Source organism: Archocentrus centrarchus, chromosome 6 (assembly GCF_007364275.1).
Source record: "Archocentrus centrarchus isolate MPI-CPG fArcCen1 chromosome 6, fArcCen1, whole genome shotgun sequence".
NCBI classification, from domain to species: domain Eukaryota; kingdom Metazoa; phylum Chordata; class Actinopteri; order Cichliformes; family Cichlidae; genus Archocentrus; species Archocentrus centrarchus.
Window position 1 is genome coordinate 17,989,802 of NC_044351.1, and position 21,128 is coordinate 18,010,929.

The following is a 21,128-nucleotide window of genomic DNA, read 5'->3' on the forward strand; positions in this document are numbered from 1 at the left end:
CCACTTACTGGGCTGCCAATGTGTGATGTAAGACAGGCTGAATACTGAGTGGTAAAATAATCTACATCTCATTTCTGCATCTAATTTAGGGAGAGTATTTGCAAACCAGTCCCATCACCTTGCATCAAAAAGTGGCAGGGGAAGCACCTGATGACTCCATGAAAGCTCTCAGTCTGCCCCGGGCCTGATAACGCGGTCAGCACACTTGCGCAGGATACTGTCTTGCATGCAACACTGTGTAAAGCGAGGATATGGATATGAGGCAGGTGGGGTGAAGTGAAAGGGCCAGATGGGTTCCAACTTTTCTTGCATCATATCAGTGTTTGGTAATAGTAAAGCACTGGATTTTACAAATTGATTAATTAAAAAAATGTGTCACTCAGACTACAGTATGCTGTTGCTTCAGGTACTGCCACTGTATCTGAATATATATTTTTTTCTTTATAATTCCACTCCCTTTTTAAATATTGCTCTTCAACATTTATTTAGCTCTAAATTAGATATTCAGATAATTATTTAATACTTGCAACTAATCATATTTTTTCAAGTCACAAATGACCATCAGTATGATTCTGATGGCTTATTGAAACCAATAAATGCATTCAGTTAATGTTGATTTAAAACCGGTTAAAAACTTTTGGAGAAGCTGGCAGCTTTGCTTGATCAGCTTATCATTTGAATGTGCAGAATCTATGGCCATCTCATTAAAAAAAATCATTTTTTAATACATTAATCTTCTAATTGAATAATAATTCAAATATATATATCTTGGAACCACTGTGGGAAAACATAAAAAAAAGAGCTTAAGACTCAGCTCACTGCAGGATTTTGCTTGTAACTTGGTACGTTTACACAGTTAAAAGATGTGCATACTTCCACCACTACAGAGATTTCCCAATTAACCCGTGGATTCAAGCATAAATCCCCATCAGTGGGCTGCAACTGCGCTCCTCGTTACGCACAGAGCCGCATTTTTTTAAAACGGATAAATAGATGCACAGCAAGCGGAATGAAAAAAAAAAAAAGAAAGAAAATCACACGTGGCAGCAGAGCAAACAGGCTGTGGAGACTTCTTTACACTGCTGCAAAAGTCACTTTCCCCATTTTGTCCTCTGAGCCACAGCGCACAGTGGTTATTAGAGAGAGAGAGAGAGAGAGAGAGAGAGAGAAGGAGGCAGGGAGAAGAAGGGAGGGAGATAGTGAGAGTCTCAAACTGGTTAGCCTACCTATCCACTAGGAGGAGAGGAGAGGCTGTTGAGGAGCAACAAAAACAATAAACAGCTACTACTACAAATCACATCAGCGGAGCTCACGAAACACGCCAGAGGAGTAGCAACAAATAATTGCGATCGCATTTGCCTCGGAGTGAAGTAACAGCCATGTATCTGAACAGGGAAGAGGACAATAGCAAAGGTAAGATCCTGTCAAGAATTTGCCACTCTTTGCGAAGAGCATCCTGACAGTTTCAAGGTGTTTCATTGCTGACCCGCTGCTTCCCTTTGAGGTGACTGGCATGAAAAGGTGGTGATGGTGGTGGTGGTGCTGATGGGGGGGCTATACTCACACATCCTGCCCCCCCACTCCTCGTTAACGTAATTCTCCTCAACAGCCTCATCTCATCCTTTGGCATGGACCGGGGATGTTGGTGAGAAGTGTGGGCTGTCATTATGTAATATCTGTGCAGTTAATTGCCTCCTAGGAGGCTTTTTAGCCTGATCCTGCATTTATTTCAGTGCACCGTGAACCACCAGTTGTGAACATGTTGTAGGCACATCCACTTTGTCATATGCATGAATTTGCCAGTGTGTATTGCATTGTGTTGTTAGTGTTTTTTTTTTCTTTTTTTTCTGGACAATAGCTACTTAAGGGCATCATAACACAAGGTCAAAGCCCTTAGCTATTGTGAAACCTGTGTGTACATATAGGTTATTATTTATGGTGTGTCTGACATCTTGCAAATATACTAATGGGCTGCAGCTTATTGCTTAACGGGGAGAGACAACCGTGCAGCCGCTAGAGGGGTAAAGAGGGTACAAAGGAGGAATATTTGAGTAATCTCTCCCACGTGTTTTTGAGGCGTGATTTCTTCTCTCATCGGGTGCCCAGAAACATACTCGACTCGCGTCCCCTGCTGTCACCAACAAGCATAAATATAACTCTCCGGGGCCGAGAGGTAATTCTAATTACCACCTAAATCTTCAGGTTATACGAGAATAACACCTGCTGCTACCGAGAACCGGGGAGGGGAGGTGGCGGGACGAGCTGAGGGGTGGTGTAAAAAAAGAGCAAAAAGGCAGAGTGGGAGGAGCCGTTTTTGTTCGTTTCCCCGTGATGTGAGATAATGTGATCTCCGGCACACACGGACCACAACACGATACTGTACGGGGATGTGTGGCGGCAGCATCAGCATCAGCATCATCACCATCAGCAGCAGCAGCAGCAGCAGCAGCAGCGTGTGGGGAGATGTTGGCTTTAAAAACAGTGGTGCAAGTGAGATCATTGAATGAATGTGCTGTCAGAAACAAAAACAAACAAAAAACAACAACAAAAATATTTGGGCTTGATTTACCCCCCCCCCCCCCACACACACACACCTCCCCCACTACTCAGAAAAGCTTCAAGAACTGACACTTTGGGGATGTTACAGAAGACTGAACCACCTTTAAAGTGATTTTTGTTCAGTATGTAGAAATGCTGAGAAATCACAGTAAGAGTGTGACCTCCAAAAAGTCCAAGCGTTCCCAATAGGGTACAAAAACATGCAGTAATATTCATATAAGTCATCTCACCCTTTTAAAATTCACATTAATACAACACAATTCATTCTTTTTAATTCTTCTTGCTGACGTTAGCTTGTGGTTTCCCAGTTGAGTTTGAAGTTGCTTAAGCATACAAAACTGGAGTGGACATGAGTTTAGTTTCTAAAGCTATGGACAGCCAAACTGCCACTTTTTAAACAGTATTTAATTTAATTAATTAATTTTGTTCAGTTTTGGCTGTGGCTATGGCTAAAATCTAGCTGCATGGCTTCAGGAAATGTCAGTGTTTGGACTCCACATTGGATCACTTTGGTACAAACTGAAATATTGCAACAACCACTGGATACATAGCAATAAAAAACTGGTTCATGTTCATGTTCCCTTGACTATCTGTTGATTTCCTCACAATTTTTTATACAACACTTGTTTATTCGGAATGCAACTATCTTGGCACCGTCAGCTGCCATGCTTTGGTTTATTATCAAAATCTATGAAATTAATAACACAGTCTGCTGTGGTAATGCTTGGTGCAGAGTAAATGCTCGCCTGCTTGCACACTAAACACTGAGATGGTGAACATTATCAGCTCAGCATCGGCATGCTGGCACTGTCATTGTGAGCACATTAAAATTGAGCTCAAAGCACCATTGTGCCTCTGCCTACGCATTCTCTCGTGGGCATAACAGACTCTGTAGTTTGGGGGCCGTGCAAGTCAGGGGCAGGTGTAAGGTGCTGAGGTAATCTAAGGCGAGATTTATAAAGTGGATGTTATTGTAACCTGTTGTTAGACAAAGGGATGTTTTCAGGGATTAATGGACTGTGAGTAAAGTAGTAAAGTTATGAGTATGGGCTGACTCCCAACGTGATGGAGCCACTCTACTAAGTGAAGAACTCGTGATTGACGCTTTTAATCGATTCAAACGAGCCGGTGTTTCCCCTCACTGCACTGTTGTGGCCTTTAAATTCACACGGCGTCTCAAGGTGGAGTGGCAGGGAGAGGGAGAAAGGTCTACCGGGGATATATTGATTATGGCCTCAGAGGATTAAAGTGGGGGGTGAAAAACAAACAGGTTGATCATATGTGAGCCTGACAATCACGCAAACTCTGGGCTACTCTCAAATAAACACCAGAAAAAGGACTGAATGTGTGCTCTGATTGCTCTAACTGGAGAAAAAAAGTCAGTTATCAAAGGAGTGAGCACTAATAATGTGGCACCCTGTTACTGTCTCCTCACTCAGACAGATAAATAGTTCCTTATTTATACTCATTGGAAAGCATTCAGCAACTATTAAGACCACTTACTGATCAGAAAAAAAGCTGCAGTATGAGATCTAGGAGGGTTTGATTGTTGATGCATGTTGATGTTCCAGTACTCATTACTACTCAGTATTCAACACTCACATCTTGAACCACACCCATTTCGAACTGGGCCTTCATTTTAGTCAGCTACACACTGGTTCATCTGCAGACAGACCATATACACACCTGCCAGAGTGCACAAAACCACTCATGTGGCTGTTTTGGCACAGTCTCCAGCACCATACTTTGCCGTGATGGCACATGCAAAGACAGACAGACTCACGTTACGTGGTTTCATGGCAAGAGGATGACCAGTACTGAAACACTAGAGATCGAAGCATTTGCTATTTAAGCACAGAACAATGGGAAAGTCACGCACAGTGGCACTAATAGTTCTTAAATAACAATAATCTTTTTTTTTTTTTTGGATTTCTGAGCTGCAGAGCACTCTGTGAGTTTAAACTTTCATGATTGACTGACTCAGTTTATACTCTAAAAATTAAAGTTTCAGATTCCTTTTTTGATGACCAGCAGTCCAAACCCCAAAGATATTCAGCCTGCTTTGAAAGAAAAACAATCTTCATATCTGAGAAGTTTAAAGCAGCTTTACAGCTGTTTCTTTTTTTTTGCTCAAAAAAGATGGCTGTTACTTGATCTTTTAACTTTCATCTTTACATCTAAAATGCAATCTTTAGGTTCTTTTTGAACAATGAATGTTTTATACAAATGATGATTGATTTATCTGTACTTAGGTAATTATCCCCTGGAATTATTTCCCATCACTGTGATTGTTTATCAATGGATTGGGTCTGTGAGCGGCTTCACTGTGTGCAGTGTGTGTTTTTTTTCTCTATAACGATCACCAGCTAGTGTGAAAAATCTGGGAGGCAGGCGGCATCATTACCCCATGCATAACCAGGAGACCGTCTCTACTTGTGAAATGTCTGTGCTGCAATTCTACTCCCTCTTCAGCGGGGGGAACAGCAGTAGTCAGAGACCGGAGGTTTTGTTTCCAGTTGAAAAAGTGCATGTTTTCAGCTTGTTGAAAAGCAAGAGAAGAGCTTTCCAGCTTCATCTATTGATAATAGATTTGTTGGTCCTATACTCAGACATTTATTGATAGATTGCACTGAGGAAACGCTTGGAGAGAGAGAACCTGTGGTTGACTGACTTCTTGTATTATGCACTCACCCTGTATTACTGACAACAAGAGGCGAATCAGTAATAATCTTTTCGGCTTCTCAGGAAGAGCAATGTCACCGCAGGACATTTGCCCTCGTTGTACAGCAGAGTCCAGTTCAGTCGCGTGCGTGATTAACGCAGTTTACAGCAAACAAACATTTAGAACACCATAAAACTTTAAAAATGACATTTTATTCTCTCTCCTTTTTATGATGATACCTCCGGAAACAAGAGTTTGCCCATCTGGTAGAAATTGCCCTAAATATATTTGATGTGTGGTCCCGTACTCTGCCTGGCACCCCATACTACTTGAATATGATGTATAGTAATACCGTCAGGATCAGTATTGATTTAGGTTGATGCTGGCTTTGGTTTTGGGCTAGAGTCCAAACATCCGAGCAGGGCTACCAATCTAAATGACTTAAACTTGGCATGCAGAAGCTGCACTAAGAAAGCTCTTCAGCTAGAGTGTATTTTTTTTGGCTTCTTCATAGAATATGCAGCCTATAAAGGTTATGCAGTGAGCAAATGGCATCATTTTAGAGGAGTAATATCACGACTGTGAATTATCTCATCAATTACTGGATTGGATGATTTCCAGAATATAAATGTAATAATTTTGATGATCCCATTTTTTTTTTTTTTTTAAATGAAGCACCATTGTCAAGTCACAATTTAATATGTGTATAGCACATTGGCTTATGACTCTTTTTTATAAGCAGATTCTGCATATGGAGATGTAGACTATGTAGGCAAGAGACGCTGTTTCTGGTACAGGAAGCTTTCTGGCTTCTGTTTTGTAGTCCACTTGTAGTCTGAATGCAATTGACCAATTATGTTTGAACATTTTGGCAAATGCAAAGAAGGATTGCTTTTGGCGCAATGCACTGAGTAACCATCAGCTGTTTATACTATATTTCTTCAATATGAATAATATTCCCATCCGCCTCAGCTGTGCTTTATATTTAGTGTTGTTTTATAGGTTCTAGCATGCAAAACTTATGGCATATGAGTCACCTGATGGTGGACGTGTTAAAATCAAACAGCCACTAGCTTTAGATAAAAGCATTGCTGTGCCTTAGTATAACCTCAAAGAGCTGCTATATGATTGCAGATAAAATTATTAGCATTGCTAGTATGGATTCTTTGCAGCTCCTTTTTAGTTCTGGTTTGTCATCACATTTCAAACCACAGGCAACAGGCTGAAATATGCTCTTATATAGGAATCAAAGTTGTGGTTAGAGTGATTTACTGTAATCACTTACCGCTGAATGAAAAGGCCCTCATTGTGCCCCAGGTTTTTGCCAGTGTCTCACCTTTCTTAGTATGCATCAAAGGATTTTAAGTGAGAGGGAAATGAAATGGAAAACGGAGGAGATTTGTGGGGTGTCTTTAACACGGTGTGAAGTGTAGGTGTCAGCAGAAGACTGTGAGTTCCTAACCTCTTTGTTATTATTGCCCTGTAGAAATTGATGATGTCCCTCTACTTCATGGCTGTTTTACTAATGTCGGATGGGAAATTATTTTGGGGGGATTGCTGTGGCAGTCTTGTAATGTCCATGCCTCTTAGAGCAAGATGAATTGAAAAAGAGCTGGATGCTGGGAGAAAAGGGTTGTCTGGCTTAGCAGATGCATTCAACAAGTCTATATTTTGGCGATCAAATTTTAAAGAAAAAAATATTGGAGATTTATTTATTTATTTATTCATGGCACCCTCTGTTTTCTCCCCTAATATTGCTCAAAACATAAAGCAGCTGGGAGCTGTTCTGAAGTCCTGTCAAGCTTGCTGTATTCATTTCATATGTAGAGTAGATGGAAATGTCATATTTTATAGCAAATCTGGAGTTAAACACATCAGCTTCAGTCTGTGAGCATCAGAATGGTGAACCCAACCGCAGCGGAGAGCTTTAGATATTTAAGGTACATAAACTGGCATGGGAATAGTGTTATTCTGAAGAGCGCTTAATCAGCTGGTTTGACATTTAGCGGATCGCTCTGTCAGCTGAGCTCACGTTTATTTTAGCTTTGAATGGATAGTCAAAGAGTTAACTGCTCCAATTTATGATACAGATGGATGTTATGAGCTGAGCCATTGGGAAAATCTCAAGGATCACTGGAGTCAGAAGAACAGGCTGCGTTTCAGGCAATTAGATGCTTTTGTAGGAACACCTGCAAAGAAACACGGATTTGGACCTGCTGCTTCACTGTTCCACTGAGAGGGCTCGTCATCCTCTCCGGTGGAACAGGAAGCCGTATCAACTGATTGGAGCAAAGTCTAATCACACTTTGAATCAAGCAATTTGCGCTACTGAGAAGTAAAATCGCGTTTGTGAAGAATAGATTTTTTTTTTCTCCCCCCATTGATTAACCTGCAGCTTGTTGGGAGCGTCACTCTTACATCACACAGAATCAGTCTTATGTAATGTAAAGAAATATTACATTTAATTATTTATTTTCTGCTTTATCCCCCCTCACTTCACCCACTATCCAAAGCGCCCTCTCTATTAAGCATTTAACAGTAACATCTTCTGTGCTGACACATTTCATATGATTGCCACTGCCTTTTTTTTTTTTAACAAATAAAAGCTACTTTTGGCTGCTCCCTTATTCACAAGAAGTTGCCACAGTGGGTAGCGCTACATCTTTTGATTTGACTGATTTGTTTTTTACACTGGATGCCCTTCCTGACACAACCCCAAAAGGATTTGTGTTTCTCCTCCTGGGATCAAACCAGGGATCTTTCACTTGTTAGGTGAATGTGTAAACCACTACATTAACTATGTGTGTATACATAGGTCTCCACATATGTGTCCACATGAGAAGTTATATATATTGATAAATCTGATGTAAATCTGATCACAACTGCAATACTTATATGGCACTAATAGATGTTAAATAGGGGTAGCTGTAATGTATTTGCCCAGCTATTCATTTGTCCAGTTTTTCTGTTAATATAAGGATCCATACAGCAGACTTGTTGATAGAGCTTCTTAGTGCTGGAGTTATTTTTATGGTGGACTCTCCCAGCTGACTAGATTGCGGAGGAGGGGGAGGTCTTTCACTTCTCCATTCTCTGCCATCTTCTGTCCCTTTCTCCTCTGTGCCTTGGCTAGGAGGAGAGAGAGAAAAAAAGGGGGGGGGGGGGGGGGGGGTGCACCAGTTAGCATCAGCCGGCCGGCAGGAGAGTGATAGAAGGCAAGAGCTAGGGAGGCAGACGATAGAGTGGAGATGAGCGTTGAAAGATGGAGAGAACAAGAGAGACAGAGGGAGAGGGAGAAGCAAAGAACAAGCCCTGGAGTGCTAGCCAGTCAAGGTCACACAGAGGAGAGGAGGCCTTGTGTGTATATGTCTATGTACGTGTGTGTGGAAGGAAGAGCAGTGGGGATGGGAGGCCTGCATAGTAAAGAATGAAGGGTGGCTGACAGTTTTAGTCTGGGATAGGGAAGGAAAAAAAAAAAAGCAGAAGAGAGAACGAGTGAAAGCTAAACCTGAAAAGGGCAGAAGTGACTTCATAACTGAGTCCTATATTCGTGACTGGAGTGGTTTAATGTCTAACTTTTAACATGTTGGGCTTAAATTTAGAGGCAGCGGTGGGACATTTGTCATGTTTGTGGTTACTATGTGTGTGTGTGTGTGTGTGTGTGCGTGTAGTGAATGTTTCTCTGTATGCTGTTGCGTAACCACCCAGTGCCGCGGTGTCGATTCATGTTCTCTTTGCAATCTCTTTTGCTTATTCTCCTTATCCCCACCACAACCACAATGACCTCCACAGTCTCAGCGCATCTCCCACTGTCAGTAGGTGCCATGATGCATTTGGTTAAGTGTGTCCTACCACCTTTTTCTCTGTCCTGAAAGCAAAGAGGAAAGAATGAGCGACTGTTAATCCCATCCAGGGAAGTTGCTCTACTTTTGATTAGTGATGGAGAAAAGGAGACTATTGCATAATGGATAGCCTGGTGCTTGTCATCTTAGGATCAAGTGTTTTGAAAGTGGGATTGTGGTTTGCTGAGAATATTCGTTATTCGGTTATCTGAGAAGGATGCAAAGAGTCACTTGGAAATGTGATCACTGCTGTCTCTTCAAACATATTAGCTCTGTTTGCATCTCACACCCAGGAGAGATTACGTGTGTGAGCAGTTGCCATAGTGTTTCAGAGCACCATGGTGCTGATATGAAAGATCTGAGATGGCTCGAGTGCTCTATGAGATTATCTCTCCAGAGAAACCGTGTCTGGAGTGTTGATAATATATGATGGCTATGTTTACAGGAGGTCAGGAGTTCACCTGAGCCCCTCGAGGTCACTCCGAGCTCTTACTCTCATTGTTTTAGATAGTCTCACCCATAATGTATTCATGCTCTGTAGTGTTTTACTTTTAGAAAATGTGCCCTTTTTCCTCTCTGTCAGTTTTAAATCACCACCACTAATCCTCATATTAAACCTCCAGTGGTCGCACAATCGCATTCAGTTTAAGGCTCCCAATGAATTCTTTGCAAATTATCCTGTTGACAGACATCATTACCATTCCAGAGCATAATTAGTCTTTCCACACCATGATTTTACACAGATGAAGAGTAATAGCTTCTGTTATAATGGGTTCAAAGCATTTTTCCAGCTACCGACTGTAATTTTACTCATCTTAAACAGACCCTGTCGAACTGATCTGCAGTGTGAGCTAGCATAAATGACCCCGAACTTTTGTATTTATTTTTCATATTGGGCAGCTGATGAATATAGACAGGACACTAAGGAAGACAGACAGGGGTATGACATGCAACAAAAGCCCCCAGCTGGAACCACTCATCCACAAAGGTGTCCTCTAAAAGAAAACTGCTCTAAGTCATAAAAGCAATAGTTTGACATTTTGGGGAAAACGATTACTGTACTCCCTTTGTAACTGAGAGTTAAATGGGACGATTGACTACAGGGTTTCTGTCAGTGTACTGCAAATACATTGTGCTTGAGCATCCCCCCAGCAGACTTAAGCATCAGACGTTTTTTAAAGATGTTTTTTTTATACATTGGTTACAATAGAAAAAAAAAAGAACATGCAAATGTTATGCTTTAATATCTGTCTACTTAAATTCTTCCAGCTCTATGTGAGCACGATGAACTGCAAGTCTGTGCACTCACATCGGAATACTTTCTGTTCATGCTGGAAGTGGGAAAGTGGTAAATAAACTCCCTGGAGCCTCATGTAAAATGCATAAAATGGCAGACAGGAAAAAAGGTGATTTTGTAGGCTGGACTAATTTACATGGCTTGAAATATGTATATATATACAGTTATTTATCCCACATTAAATTTTTGCTATAATCCCTCAATCAGCAAACTTGACTTCATAAGTTAATGTGTTAAAAGATGTAAAGTAATATTGATGCTGTAAACATCACAATTTGGAGATTTCAAAAATGTGTATATTCAATTGTTGCTAAATTAGAGCTTGTTTTTGGGAAATTAAAATGATACGATACCTTTTTGAGGTGCTGTAGGTGGCCAATAGCTTGCTAGGTGGTTGCTAGGCAACATGATGATGGCATAATATGTCAATCACTGATAAAACTTCTGTTACTATTTATTTACTATTAAAGACAACTTGCTCGAGTCTCTGCTGCTTGTTTAGCAAGCTGGTCCTGCCCAAGAAAGAGTCTGTGGCAAAGTCACACAAAAAACAGCAAAATTATTATTATTATTATTATTTTTTTTTTACCATGCATCCACCCATCCATTACAAAATAACACATGCACACCAGCGAGCTTGGTTGGTAGTGGGATTTTGTTACCTTTAGACAAACTAAGAGTAACTGCCACCCACTATTTCCAGAGTGTATGCAAACCTAAGCTAACTGGCTACTGGCTGTAGCGTCATATTTACTGATATCAGTGTGCCGTTTTTCTTCTTCATCTAAATCTCTGCAAGTAAAATGTTTCTCTCGAAATGTCAAACACTTCCTCAAAGAGAGCTACTGCAGTCATACACGTCAGTAAAACGGCTCCTACATCAATGACACTGCAAGTTGCCATCCGGTAAACTTAAACAAGTGTGCTAATGGGAGGAGAGGTTGAACCAGGAAAATGCTGGCATTTTGTTAAAGAATGGGTGTTTAAATAGAAGCTGCATCACGCTGTTCGCTTCAGTACAGCATGTTCCACAACTTGGTGTATGTGCTGGAGCCATAATTCGTGTGTGTAGCCTCACTGTCTCTTGGTATTTAGCAAAAAGTGTGTAATTTTGTGTGAGCCACCCTGTATCTGGCAAGGTAGTCAGACTGACAGATTGGGCTGTATGAGTGCCATCTCCTCAGCTTGGCTGGTGGAGTATTTCTCCCTCGTTCCTTCTTCCTTCGTCTCATCTCCCGTTCCTTCAGTGGTGACCAGCAGGGCAAGGGATATTTTCCTTCATTCATCTTATCTAGCTGTATAGGTAGGCCCGCTCCATGGATTAAGTCCCTTCACTGTTCCATAACTGCAGCTTCAATAAATGTTGGATCAGACGTCCCGGTCTGTCTCCCCCTGTGCACGAACCAAGGAGGTAGCGTTTGACTGCATGAGGTTAAAATGTGCGGGATGGCAGTGAGCACTCTCTGTGTACTCTCCTCCATTAGCAGGTTGTGGCTGCATCGGGATTCGTTGGAAAGCACACATATACTGTAAATAATGGAGAGCTATTGTTCTGCAGGACTGGGCTAGGTCACGAATAGGATTCAGCAGAGTCATTGTCCCTGTGTGGGTTGTTTTCACACTTGTGCTTTTACTGAAACTAATAAACAGACTTGGAGCAGCAGCTATCAGTATGTTTTTGCTTTGCTCTCTTCTCTATATTAGTAGATTTTCCTTATTTTCTATTTTTTTTTTGAAAATATATGGATATTATTTTGCAAAATGACACATGGTTATTATACTTCACATCTGCTTTAGATTTATCTAGCCCTCATGAATGTCTCATAGAGAAAGGGATGGCACATGGGTGAGAGGAGGCGGAAGAGGAGCAGGCAGAACAGAGAGTAATGAGCCTGGGCAGGAGGGACAGATGATGTGGAAAACCTGACATAGACAAAAGAAATACATAGTCCCACATCTCTAAACCCAAATGTGGATTCACATGGCTGATTAGGGAAATGGCAAAATGTGTGTATGTGTCTGTGTGTGTTTGTGTGTGTAGGCATATGGGTGCAGATTCAGTATAATCGGGGGGCCTGGGATCAACTACACTGCTACCTGCTATAAATACAAAAAGATGAAATTACTGATAAAATCAGCTGGGAAACTAGTTTTTGTTCTCCTTCTATCCTTCTCTGTCTCTAAAAATGATCTGGAATACTGTTTTCATTGCCCCACTCAATTTCCCACTCGCCATTCAACTTTTTATATTTTTTTTTTTGCGGTCACAAGCTTATTGTCCTATGTTTGCTTTGGCAATGGCATGAATTGGTGCAGCTGGAAAAGCACAATGAATTGGATGCAAGCAATTGTGCATGCATAGGAGTGAGCTGAGAGAGCTCAACCTCGGACTCGGCAGAGCTGAGACGCACCAGATTGGGCTGAGTCGTCCAAGCAGTACATTTCTGATTGGTCTGGGCTAAAAAGCTGAAATGTGCCTTTTGTGCCTCTGGTAAACACGTGTCTCTCCTTTTTTTCCTTTTTCTTCACTCTCACGCTAAAGAATAGAAACACTTCTCTACATCCACAGATCATATTTCATGTTCACAACAGTCATTGATTAATGCCAACCACCCTGAGACCCTTCTTATGGTGATTATGGCTCTCAGACTTGGGAGGAGCTACTGATACCCTTAATGAGTCATAAAAGGCAAATAATTATACACTCCAACAGTCTTGACATTGGGTGATATTTCAATATTTGGTCACTTACTCTCGGAGTCTATTTGCGCACAGAGTTGGCACACGCTCAGATGCCCTCAGACACGCATTTGCACAAGTAAACAGAGAAATCTTGACTTTCCAGTCCCGTGGTGTGTTCCATGCGCTCAGGATATTTGGGCACAAGCAGGATCCCGCTGCACAGCCCGGAAAAACAAACAGGCAGGTCAAACAGAGAGCTCACTGTGATTCAGCTCAGCTCACTCACAACCAAAATAAGCATGTTGATTGCATAATCAAAACAAGAAGCCTGAATGCCTAAAACCACTAAATGATAATTGTCATGGTATCATCCAGTGTACTGACTCTACAGTGCATCCTCCCTGTGGTGATAGTCCTTCCTGGGTGGTAATGTTTGTCAGCTGCTACTGTACACAAGACTGATTGTGCTAAAATATGTTATCTTATATGTAATTTTCCCCTCAATAAGGACGGTGAATTGCTTGCTCATCAGTGACAGTCAGCACACTCTTAATGAGATGATTGAGATCTTCACTTAGTAAATAAGCTATCAGTGGGATAATGCATAGGACGTCACAGTATCTGCCTCTCGCACCATCTTTCCCTGGGGTATATCTGTTCCTCCCTTGTCTCTGAGTTCACTGCCCTCTACAAAACACTGCTTAATTAGAGAGCAACAGAAGGAGGAGGTAAGGACAAAGTGGGAGAAATGAGTGAAAGCAGAAATGGGAAAGAAAAAGCCTTTAGCGTGTAACTAGAGGAGGTAAAATATGTGCATGGGAGCAGCTGTAAGAAACAGACGCCAGACGTCAAGGGTGCTCATAATTAGGATACTTTTTGGTGGAGCGTTGCTTAAAAAAGACACTTAATATTTGGTGATCACTGCAAATTGAGATCCTCCGCTGAGCACGCTCTGACTCTGAGGAAAACACACAATGACTGCACATCAGACGTGGCTGAGGTTTGACAGGCATGTGGCTCCCAGCTTCTTCTGACAAGTTTCCTCCTTCTTAAAGCGCCTGACAAACCTCATCATTCATGCACGGGCCACTAAGATGAAGCATCATATATCCATCCATCCATTTTCTTCCGCTTATCCGGGGCCGGGTCGCGGGGGCAGAAGCCTAAGCAGAGAAGCCCAAGCTTCCCTCTCCCCAGCCACCTCCTCCAGCTCATCCGGAGGGACCCCAAGGCGTTCCCAGGCCAGCCGAGATACATAATCTCTCCAGCGTGTCCTGGGTCTACCACGGGGCCTCTTCCCGGTGGGACATGCCCGGAACACCTCACCCAGGAGGCGGCCAGGAGGCATCCTAATCAGATGCCCGAGCCACCTCAACTGGCTCCTTTCGATGTGGAGGAGCAGCGGCTCTACTCTGAGCCCCTCCCGGATGGCCGCACTCCTTACCTTATCTCTAAGGGAGAGGCCAGCCACCCTTCGAAGGAAACTCATTTCTGCCGCTTGTATTCGCGATCTTATTCTTTCGGTCACTACCCAAAGCTCGTGACCATAGGTGAGGGTAGGAACGTAGATCGACCGGTAAATCGAGAGCTTCGCTTTTACGCTAAGCTCCCTCTTCACCACGACGGACCGGTGCAGCGTCCGCATCACTGCAGAAGCAGCCCCAATCCGCCTGTCGATCTCCCGTTCCCTTCGCCCATCACTCGTGAACAAGACCCCGAGATACTTAAACTCCTCCACTTGAGGCAAGAACTCGTTCCTGAGCCGGAGATGGCACTCCACCCTTTTCCGGCTGAGGACCATGGCCTCAGACTTAGAGGTGCTGATTCTCATGCCAGCCGCTTCACACTCGGCTGCGAACCGTTCCACTGCGAGCTGGAGGCCCCCCCCTGATGAAGCCAACAGAACCGCATCATCTGCAAAAAGCAGAGATGAGACTCTGAGGCCACCAAGGAAGAAGCCTTCCGCCACCTGGCTACGCCTAGAAATTCTGTCCATAAAAATTATGAACAGAATCGGTGACAAAGGGCAGCCCTGACGGAGTCCAACACCCACAGGAAACAAATCCGACTTATTACCGGCTATACGGACCAAGCTCTCACTGTGGTTGTACAAGGACTGAATGGCCCGCAACAATGGGCCAGACACCCCATACTCCCGCAGAACCTCCCAAAGAACACCCCGAGGAACACGGTCGAATGCCTTCTCCAAGTCCACAAAGCACATGTAGACTGGTTGGGCAAACTCCCACGCACACTCGAATATCCTTGAGAGGATAAAGAGCTGGTCCAGCGTTCCACGACCAGGACGAAAACCGCATTGTTCCTCCTGAATCCGAGGTTCGACTAACGGACGCACCCTCCTTTCCAGCACCCTGGCATAGACCTTACCGGGGAGGCTGAGGAGTGTGATCCCCCGAAAGTTGGAGCACACCCTCCGGTCTCCCTTCTTAAAGATGGGGACCACCACCCCGGTCTGCCAATCCAATGGCACTGCCCCAGATCTCCACGCGATGTTGCAGAGGCGTGTCAACCAAGACAGCCCTACAACATCCAGAGCCTTCAGGAACTCAGGGCGAATCTCGTCCACCCCAGGGGCTCTGCCACCAAGGAGTTGTTTAACTACCTCAGTGACCTCACCCCCAGTGATGGTCAAGTCATCCCCGTCATCCCCAGACTCTGCTTCCACTACAGAAGGCGTGTCAGTGGGATTCAGAAGGTCCTCGAAGTATTCCTTCCACCGTCCGACTATAGCCTCAGTTGAAGTCAGCAGCACCCCCCCCGCACTATAAACAGTGTGAGTGAAGCACTGCTTTCCCCTCCTGAGTCGCCTGACGGTTTGCCAGAATCGCTTCGATGCCGTCCGAAAGTCTTTTTCCATAGCCTCACCGAACTCCTCCCACACCCGAGTTTTTGCTTTGGCCACTACCCGAGCTGCATTCCGCTTGGCCTGTCGATACCTGTCAGCTGCCTCCGGAGTCCCACAGGCTAACCAAGCCCGATAGGACTCTTTCTTCAGCTTGATGGCTCCCTTCACCTCCGGTGACCACCATCTGGTTCGGGGGTTACCACCACGACAGGCACCAACCACCTTGCAGCCACAGCTCTGAGCAGCAGCCTCAACAATGGAGGTGCGGAACATGGTCCATTCGGACTCAATGTCCTCAGCCTCCCTCGGAATGCTGTCGAAGTTCTGCCGGAGGTGGGAGTTGAAGATCTCCCGGACTGGGGCTTCTGCCAGGCGTTCCCAGCGCACCCTCACAATACGTTTAGGTGTGCCAGGTCTGTCCAGCATCTTCCCCCGCCACCTGATCCAACTCACCACCAGGTGGTGATCAGTTGACAGCTCAGCTCCTCTCTTCACCCGAGTGTCCAGAACATACGGCCGCAGATCTGATGATACGATTACAAAATCGATCATCGACCTGCGACCTAGGGTGTCCTGGTGCCATGTGCACTTATGGACATCCTTGTGTTCGAACACGGTGTTTGTTATGGACAAACTGTGGTTTGCACAGAAGTCCAATAACAAAACACCATTCGGGTTCAGATCGGGCAGGCCGTTCCTCCCAATCACGCCCCTCCAGGTCTCACTGTCATTGCCCACGTGAGCGTTGAAGTCTCCCAGCAAGACTATGGAGTCACCAGATGGAGCACTCTCCAGCACCCCACCCAGCAACTCCAAAAAGGGTGGGTACGCTGAACTGTCATTCGGCGCATAAGCGCAAACAACAGTCAGGACCCGTTCCCCAGCCCGAAGGCGCAGGGAAACTACCCTCTCGTCCACCGGTGAAAACTCCGACGTACAGGCAGCAAGCCGGGGGGATACAAGAATACCCACCCCAGCTCGCCGCCTCTCACCGAGGGCAACTCCAGACTGGAACAGAGTCCAGCCCTTCTCCAGGAGACTGGTTCCAGAGCCCAGGCCATGCGTTGAGGTGAGCCCAACTATATCTAGCTGGTATCTCTCAACCTCACGCACTAGCTCAGGCTCCTTCCCCACCAGAGAGGTGACATTCCATGTCCCAACAGCCAGTTTCGATAGCCGGGGATCGGTCTGCCAGGGCCTCCGCCCTCGGCCACCGCCCGACACACACTGCACCCGACCCCTACGACACCTCCTGCGGGTGGTGGGCCTGCAGGAGGGAAGCATCATATATGAAACATGAATTACACGAGGCTATATGGCAGAACCTATAGATCTATAGGGCTTCGTGCTGCACAACCTCTTACCAGTACTGCTCACACAGGGGAATGAATATGAGACATATCTTTGTTATTTACTGTTGGTCTCTTGGACTGTGTTACATGTTGATTATTAGGTGTAAAAAACATTGGGCCCTGGTTCAGCAGCAGTGGGAATATTACCATTCTGTGCAGAGATATTTTTGACACACCTCTGTTTCAATCCAGATCTCAGAGCCACATTCACCCCCTCTCCTTAACTCTTCTGAAATATTAATATAATGTAATAGGCTGTTGGTATTAAATATTTAATTCTGTGTTATATCTGCATCTCATAAACTGCCGGTCAGTATTGCTCAAGATTACCTCTGTAATTTTAAAACTTGCAAGATGGACAGAGATTTGGACCGGCAGAGGAGCAGGTGATGGTTGGGAGAGGAGGGGAGTTTATGGTGTCTAGTGTGAGCAGAGAATTGCTTCGGGAAGTTCAGTGAAAATGCATCCCGTGTCCTTTAGACTGCTCCATTTTCCTCTTCTTCTGCTTCTAAATGCAGCATGCTGTGCTCTGTTTCCCACTGTTTATTACCCACTGTTTGCAGCAGCACTTTGTGTAATGGGCTCCAGACAGATTTGACAACCTGAACGTGGACCATAAAATGCCTCCTGTTGGCGTCCTATCTACCAAGAGATCACAAACCCAGGTATTTGGCGTCTGTAGAGTTTAGGTAGACCAGGGAGGAAGAGAGGAATTATTGGAAAGGAGGATGGGCACAAAGAGACTGGAATTAAGGTCGAAGATTTCCCCTGACCTTAAAATCTTAAAAAAGGAAATCTGGATTCTCCGCTGTATATGCAGTTTAATTTTAAATATATAGCTCAGGAAAATGGTGCTTTATTCTCACTGTGTGATAATATCATCTCATTTCAGTTAGATTATGTGTGTGGTCATATGGAAATGACAGAAGTCCTGTTTTTAAAGTGGAACACAGCTCTTTCCTTAATCATTTGGTGATGTGGTTTCAGAGTAACCTGATTTAATATGTATGAATGGTTATACTCAGGTCAGCACTATGTGAGCATATAGTGTGTCAGTGATTTGAGACATTGCTATTAGATGTTAAGCTGGATGTTAAGCTATGAATTTATGGCTCCACTTGTTGAATGCAGCCTTGTAGTCTTATTTAGAAATAGAGGCCCGAGTGTCTGATTAGGACAAGCATCTTAATCTATTGCTCTGTTTTATTTATGCCTTGATATAAAATACACCAATTAGCTACAACATTAAAACTCCCTGCACAATATTGTGTAGTACCCACTTGTGCAACCAAAACATCTTATATGCATTTTGGCGTGGGACCTCTGGGGAGGTCTTGGGGTATCTGACACAGGGATGTTGCCAGTGGATCCTTTGGGTGCTGTGGGTTGCAGGGTGTGGCCTCACTAGATCAGGCTCCGTCCAATTTAGCATGCCACATTGGTTTTCACGCAGATTTAGATTCTAATTGTGGCAGAAAGGGTGGGTGGATGGACATATGTCTACACATGAGCATGTGCAATGGAAAAAGTGGTGCATGCATGCCCAGCAAACATGACTGAAACCCCAGCGTCATCTCCCTGGTCAAAACTGGTTGTGGTGTGATGCCAGAAAATGAAGCGTAGATGAATGGATGTTGACGTTTCCACGTAGAATAGAGGTTGGGTTAGAATGTTTTTTACAGAGTGAGAAAAATAGATCAGATTATTGCAAAGAAGGCATTAAAAGCATTTGCATTTAAAAAAAAAATGGCAGCTAATATGGTTAGTACATTGTTGTGAAAAGACATTTACACGCTGTCCTCTCTGTGTACACAGACAACTATTACCAGAACCTGTTTTTAATGAGTTATCCACTTGTGTTCTGTGATGTCAGCATTATAAACTCCAGAATGCTACTACTTCTACACGAACTCATTCAGCTTGACGCTGTCTTAAATGAATTATTAAATCGTGCTGAAGGTTGTATTTTGTAACAAAATGCAGCAATATAAGGACCTCCCTCTCCACTGAGTCGCTTACTCTGCTGACAGACTCCACCATCTTGCACTTACAGCTGGTCACAGTAGTTCCTGTTTGCTTTGCAACCTTGGTAAGCTCAGCGTGGCACACGAGTTCATTGACTGCAGGCTCTGGTTTGAGTGGCCCTGCAGCTAGCACTGGATCCTCTCAGTGGAAGAAGCAGCTGAATAATGTCAAGGACTGCCACGTGAGCCAGCTGGTAGGGAGGACTGGGACAAGGTTGTTAGGAACACCTGAACTTTCAAAATAAAAGCAAGGGGCCAGTCCACTAGTAAAATAAATTGCAGATGATGGTGTTCTCTTGGACAGATTAACAAAAATAATAATAATAATAATAATAATATAAAATTTAAAAAATGCTTAAGTGAGTGGCCAGATATTCTCGTTAGGCAGTTAATACATATGGGTGACCTACTGTTCAGACAGGAATAGGAATTGCTGGCATCTCTTTTCTTGATATTCAGCTGTAATGGGAGTGCGCACCTGTAAAGGGCCTGTGTGTGTGCTTGTTATGCCTGAGCCACACTACTGAGGCTCTGTTTACATTTTGATCCAAAATGAAGCTCCTAATACAGGCGTTGCTGGACTCAACCAGCTCTCAGGATCTGCTGCAATCAAATAGCTCAAACAACCTTCAGCAGTGGTCAGTGATGCGTGTGACTGCATATTCAGTGTACTGTCAAACCGAGTGTCTCCCTGACTGCATGCGAGGGCTGTGGGGTCATCCACAACTTTGTACAACATGCATACAGTACGACAAGTTGTTTGTTTGTGGCGAACGGCATGGACAGTGTTTTGAAGACAATTCACGAGGGAACCAAGCAGCATTTCCTGTCTCTACAGTAGATCTGTGGCCGAGGAAAAATGTGTTTTTCCTTTCAACATTATAAACATACATTAAATGTGTGCCAGGAAGCAATGTGGTCAGGCCAAGTGTAATTTCCAGTTTATTCAAGGCACAGTCTGGGTGCAGTTTTTTTTTCTTTCCATGAATGGTTATTCTTTGAAAGACTCGTGGGCAACCAGCCACAACTATAAGGCCAAGAAGAATTTTGAACCATTATCAGCTTGAAAACGCGATATGGGCTCACCATTATAAAGAACAGGATCCAAGTCAATAAAGAGCAGGGAAGAAAAACAGGAGGGAGAGTGACAATAACTTATGTTGTAAACGGTAACCCATTTGGCAATCAGCATGTGGGTAATGAAGTGCAAAGAGATTCAGGGTTGTTTTAGGGATGAGATTAGGAATAGGAGTAATAACTAAGCCCTGCCTGGCCCTTTTTGGCTTTGCAGCGGAAAGCAGGCTAATGAAAAGCCCTGAGCATCTGTAGGCCTGCGTGCCCATGCTCGTTTACTGTCTTCCTCCAGTCAGTCAGGCAGCATAGCCACAGCCATATGCATGGTCTCCACTCCCCCTCCCCTTTCGCAGCCTCCAGCCTGCCAGCCCTCAACTAGCACAGCCTGGAGGTAGGGCATGCTGGCAGTTGTCTACGTTTCATTTTTTTTTTACTTGCTCTGGTCTAATCCTATTTTGGGTGCTGCTTTTTGAGCAGAGGTTTGCACAATCTCTCCAGCCCAGATGCACGGAGAAGTGACACTTTGGAACCCTCCCCCCTTCCCCCCACAACCTTTACATATTGTTACATAATCTGTTTTATGACCACTTCCCTGTTCAACCACACATCACCTAGAAGCACTGTGGAAGGGGCACTTTCACTAAGTTGTTGCAGACCGGTGTGGTGTGTGGGGTTTGGCGGTGCAATGGTCCAAAAGGGAAGCACAAATCTTTGCACTGCATGCTGTGCTCCCTCGTATTTGTCTTCCCTATTCTTCCTTGTCTCAGATC

General features: G+C 44.1%; 1 protein-coding gene across 1 annotated transcript in view; it reads left to right on the forward strand.

Annotated features, from left to right (window-relative positions):
* The first annotated feature begins 1,299 nt into the window (after positions 1-1,299).
* Positions 1,300-21,128, forward strand: part of syt7a (synaptotagmin VIIa) — a 95,109-nt gene continuing 75,280 nt past the window's right edge. Inside the window, exon 1 of the mRNA XM_030731471.1 lies at positions 1,300-1,413. Coding sequence (XP_030587331.1) covers positions 1,380-1,413 — 34 coding nt within the window. The 5' untranslated portion in view covers positions 1,300-1,379. The remainder of the gene's footprint in view (positions 1,414-21,128) is intronic.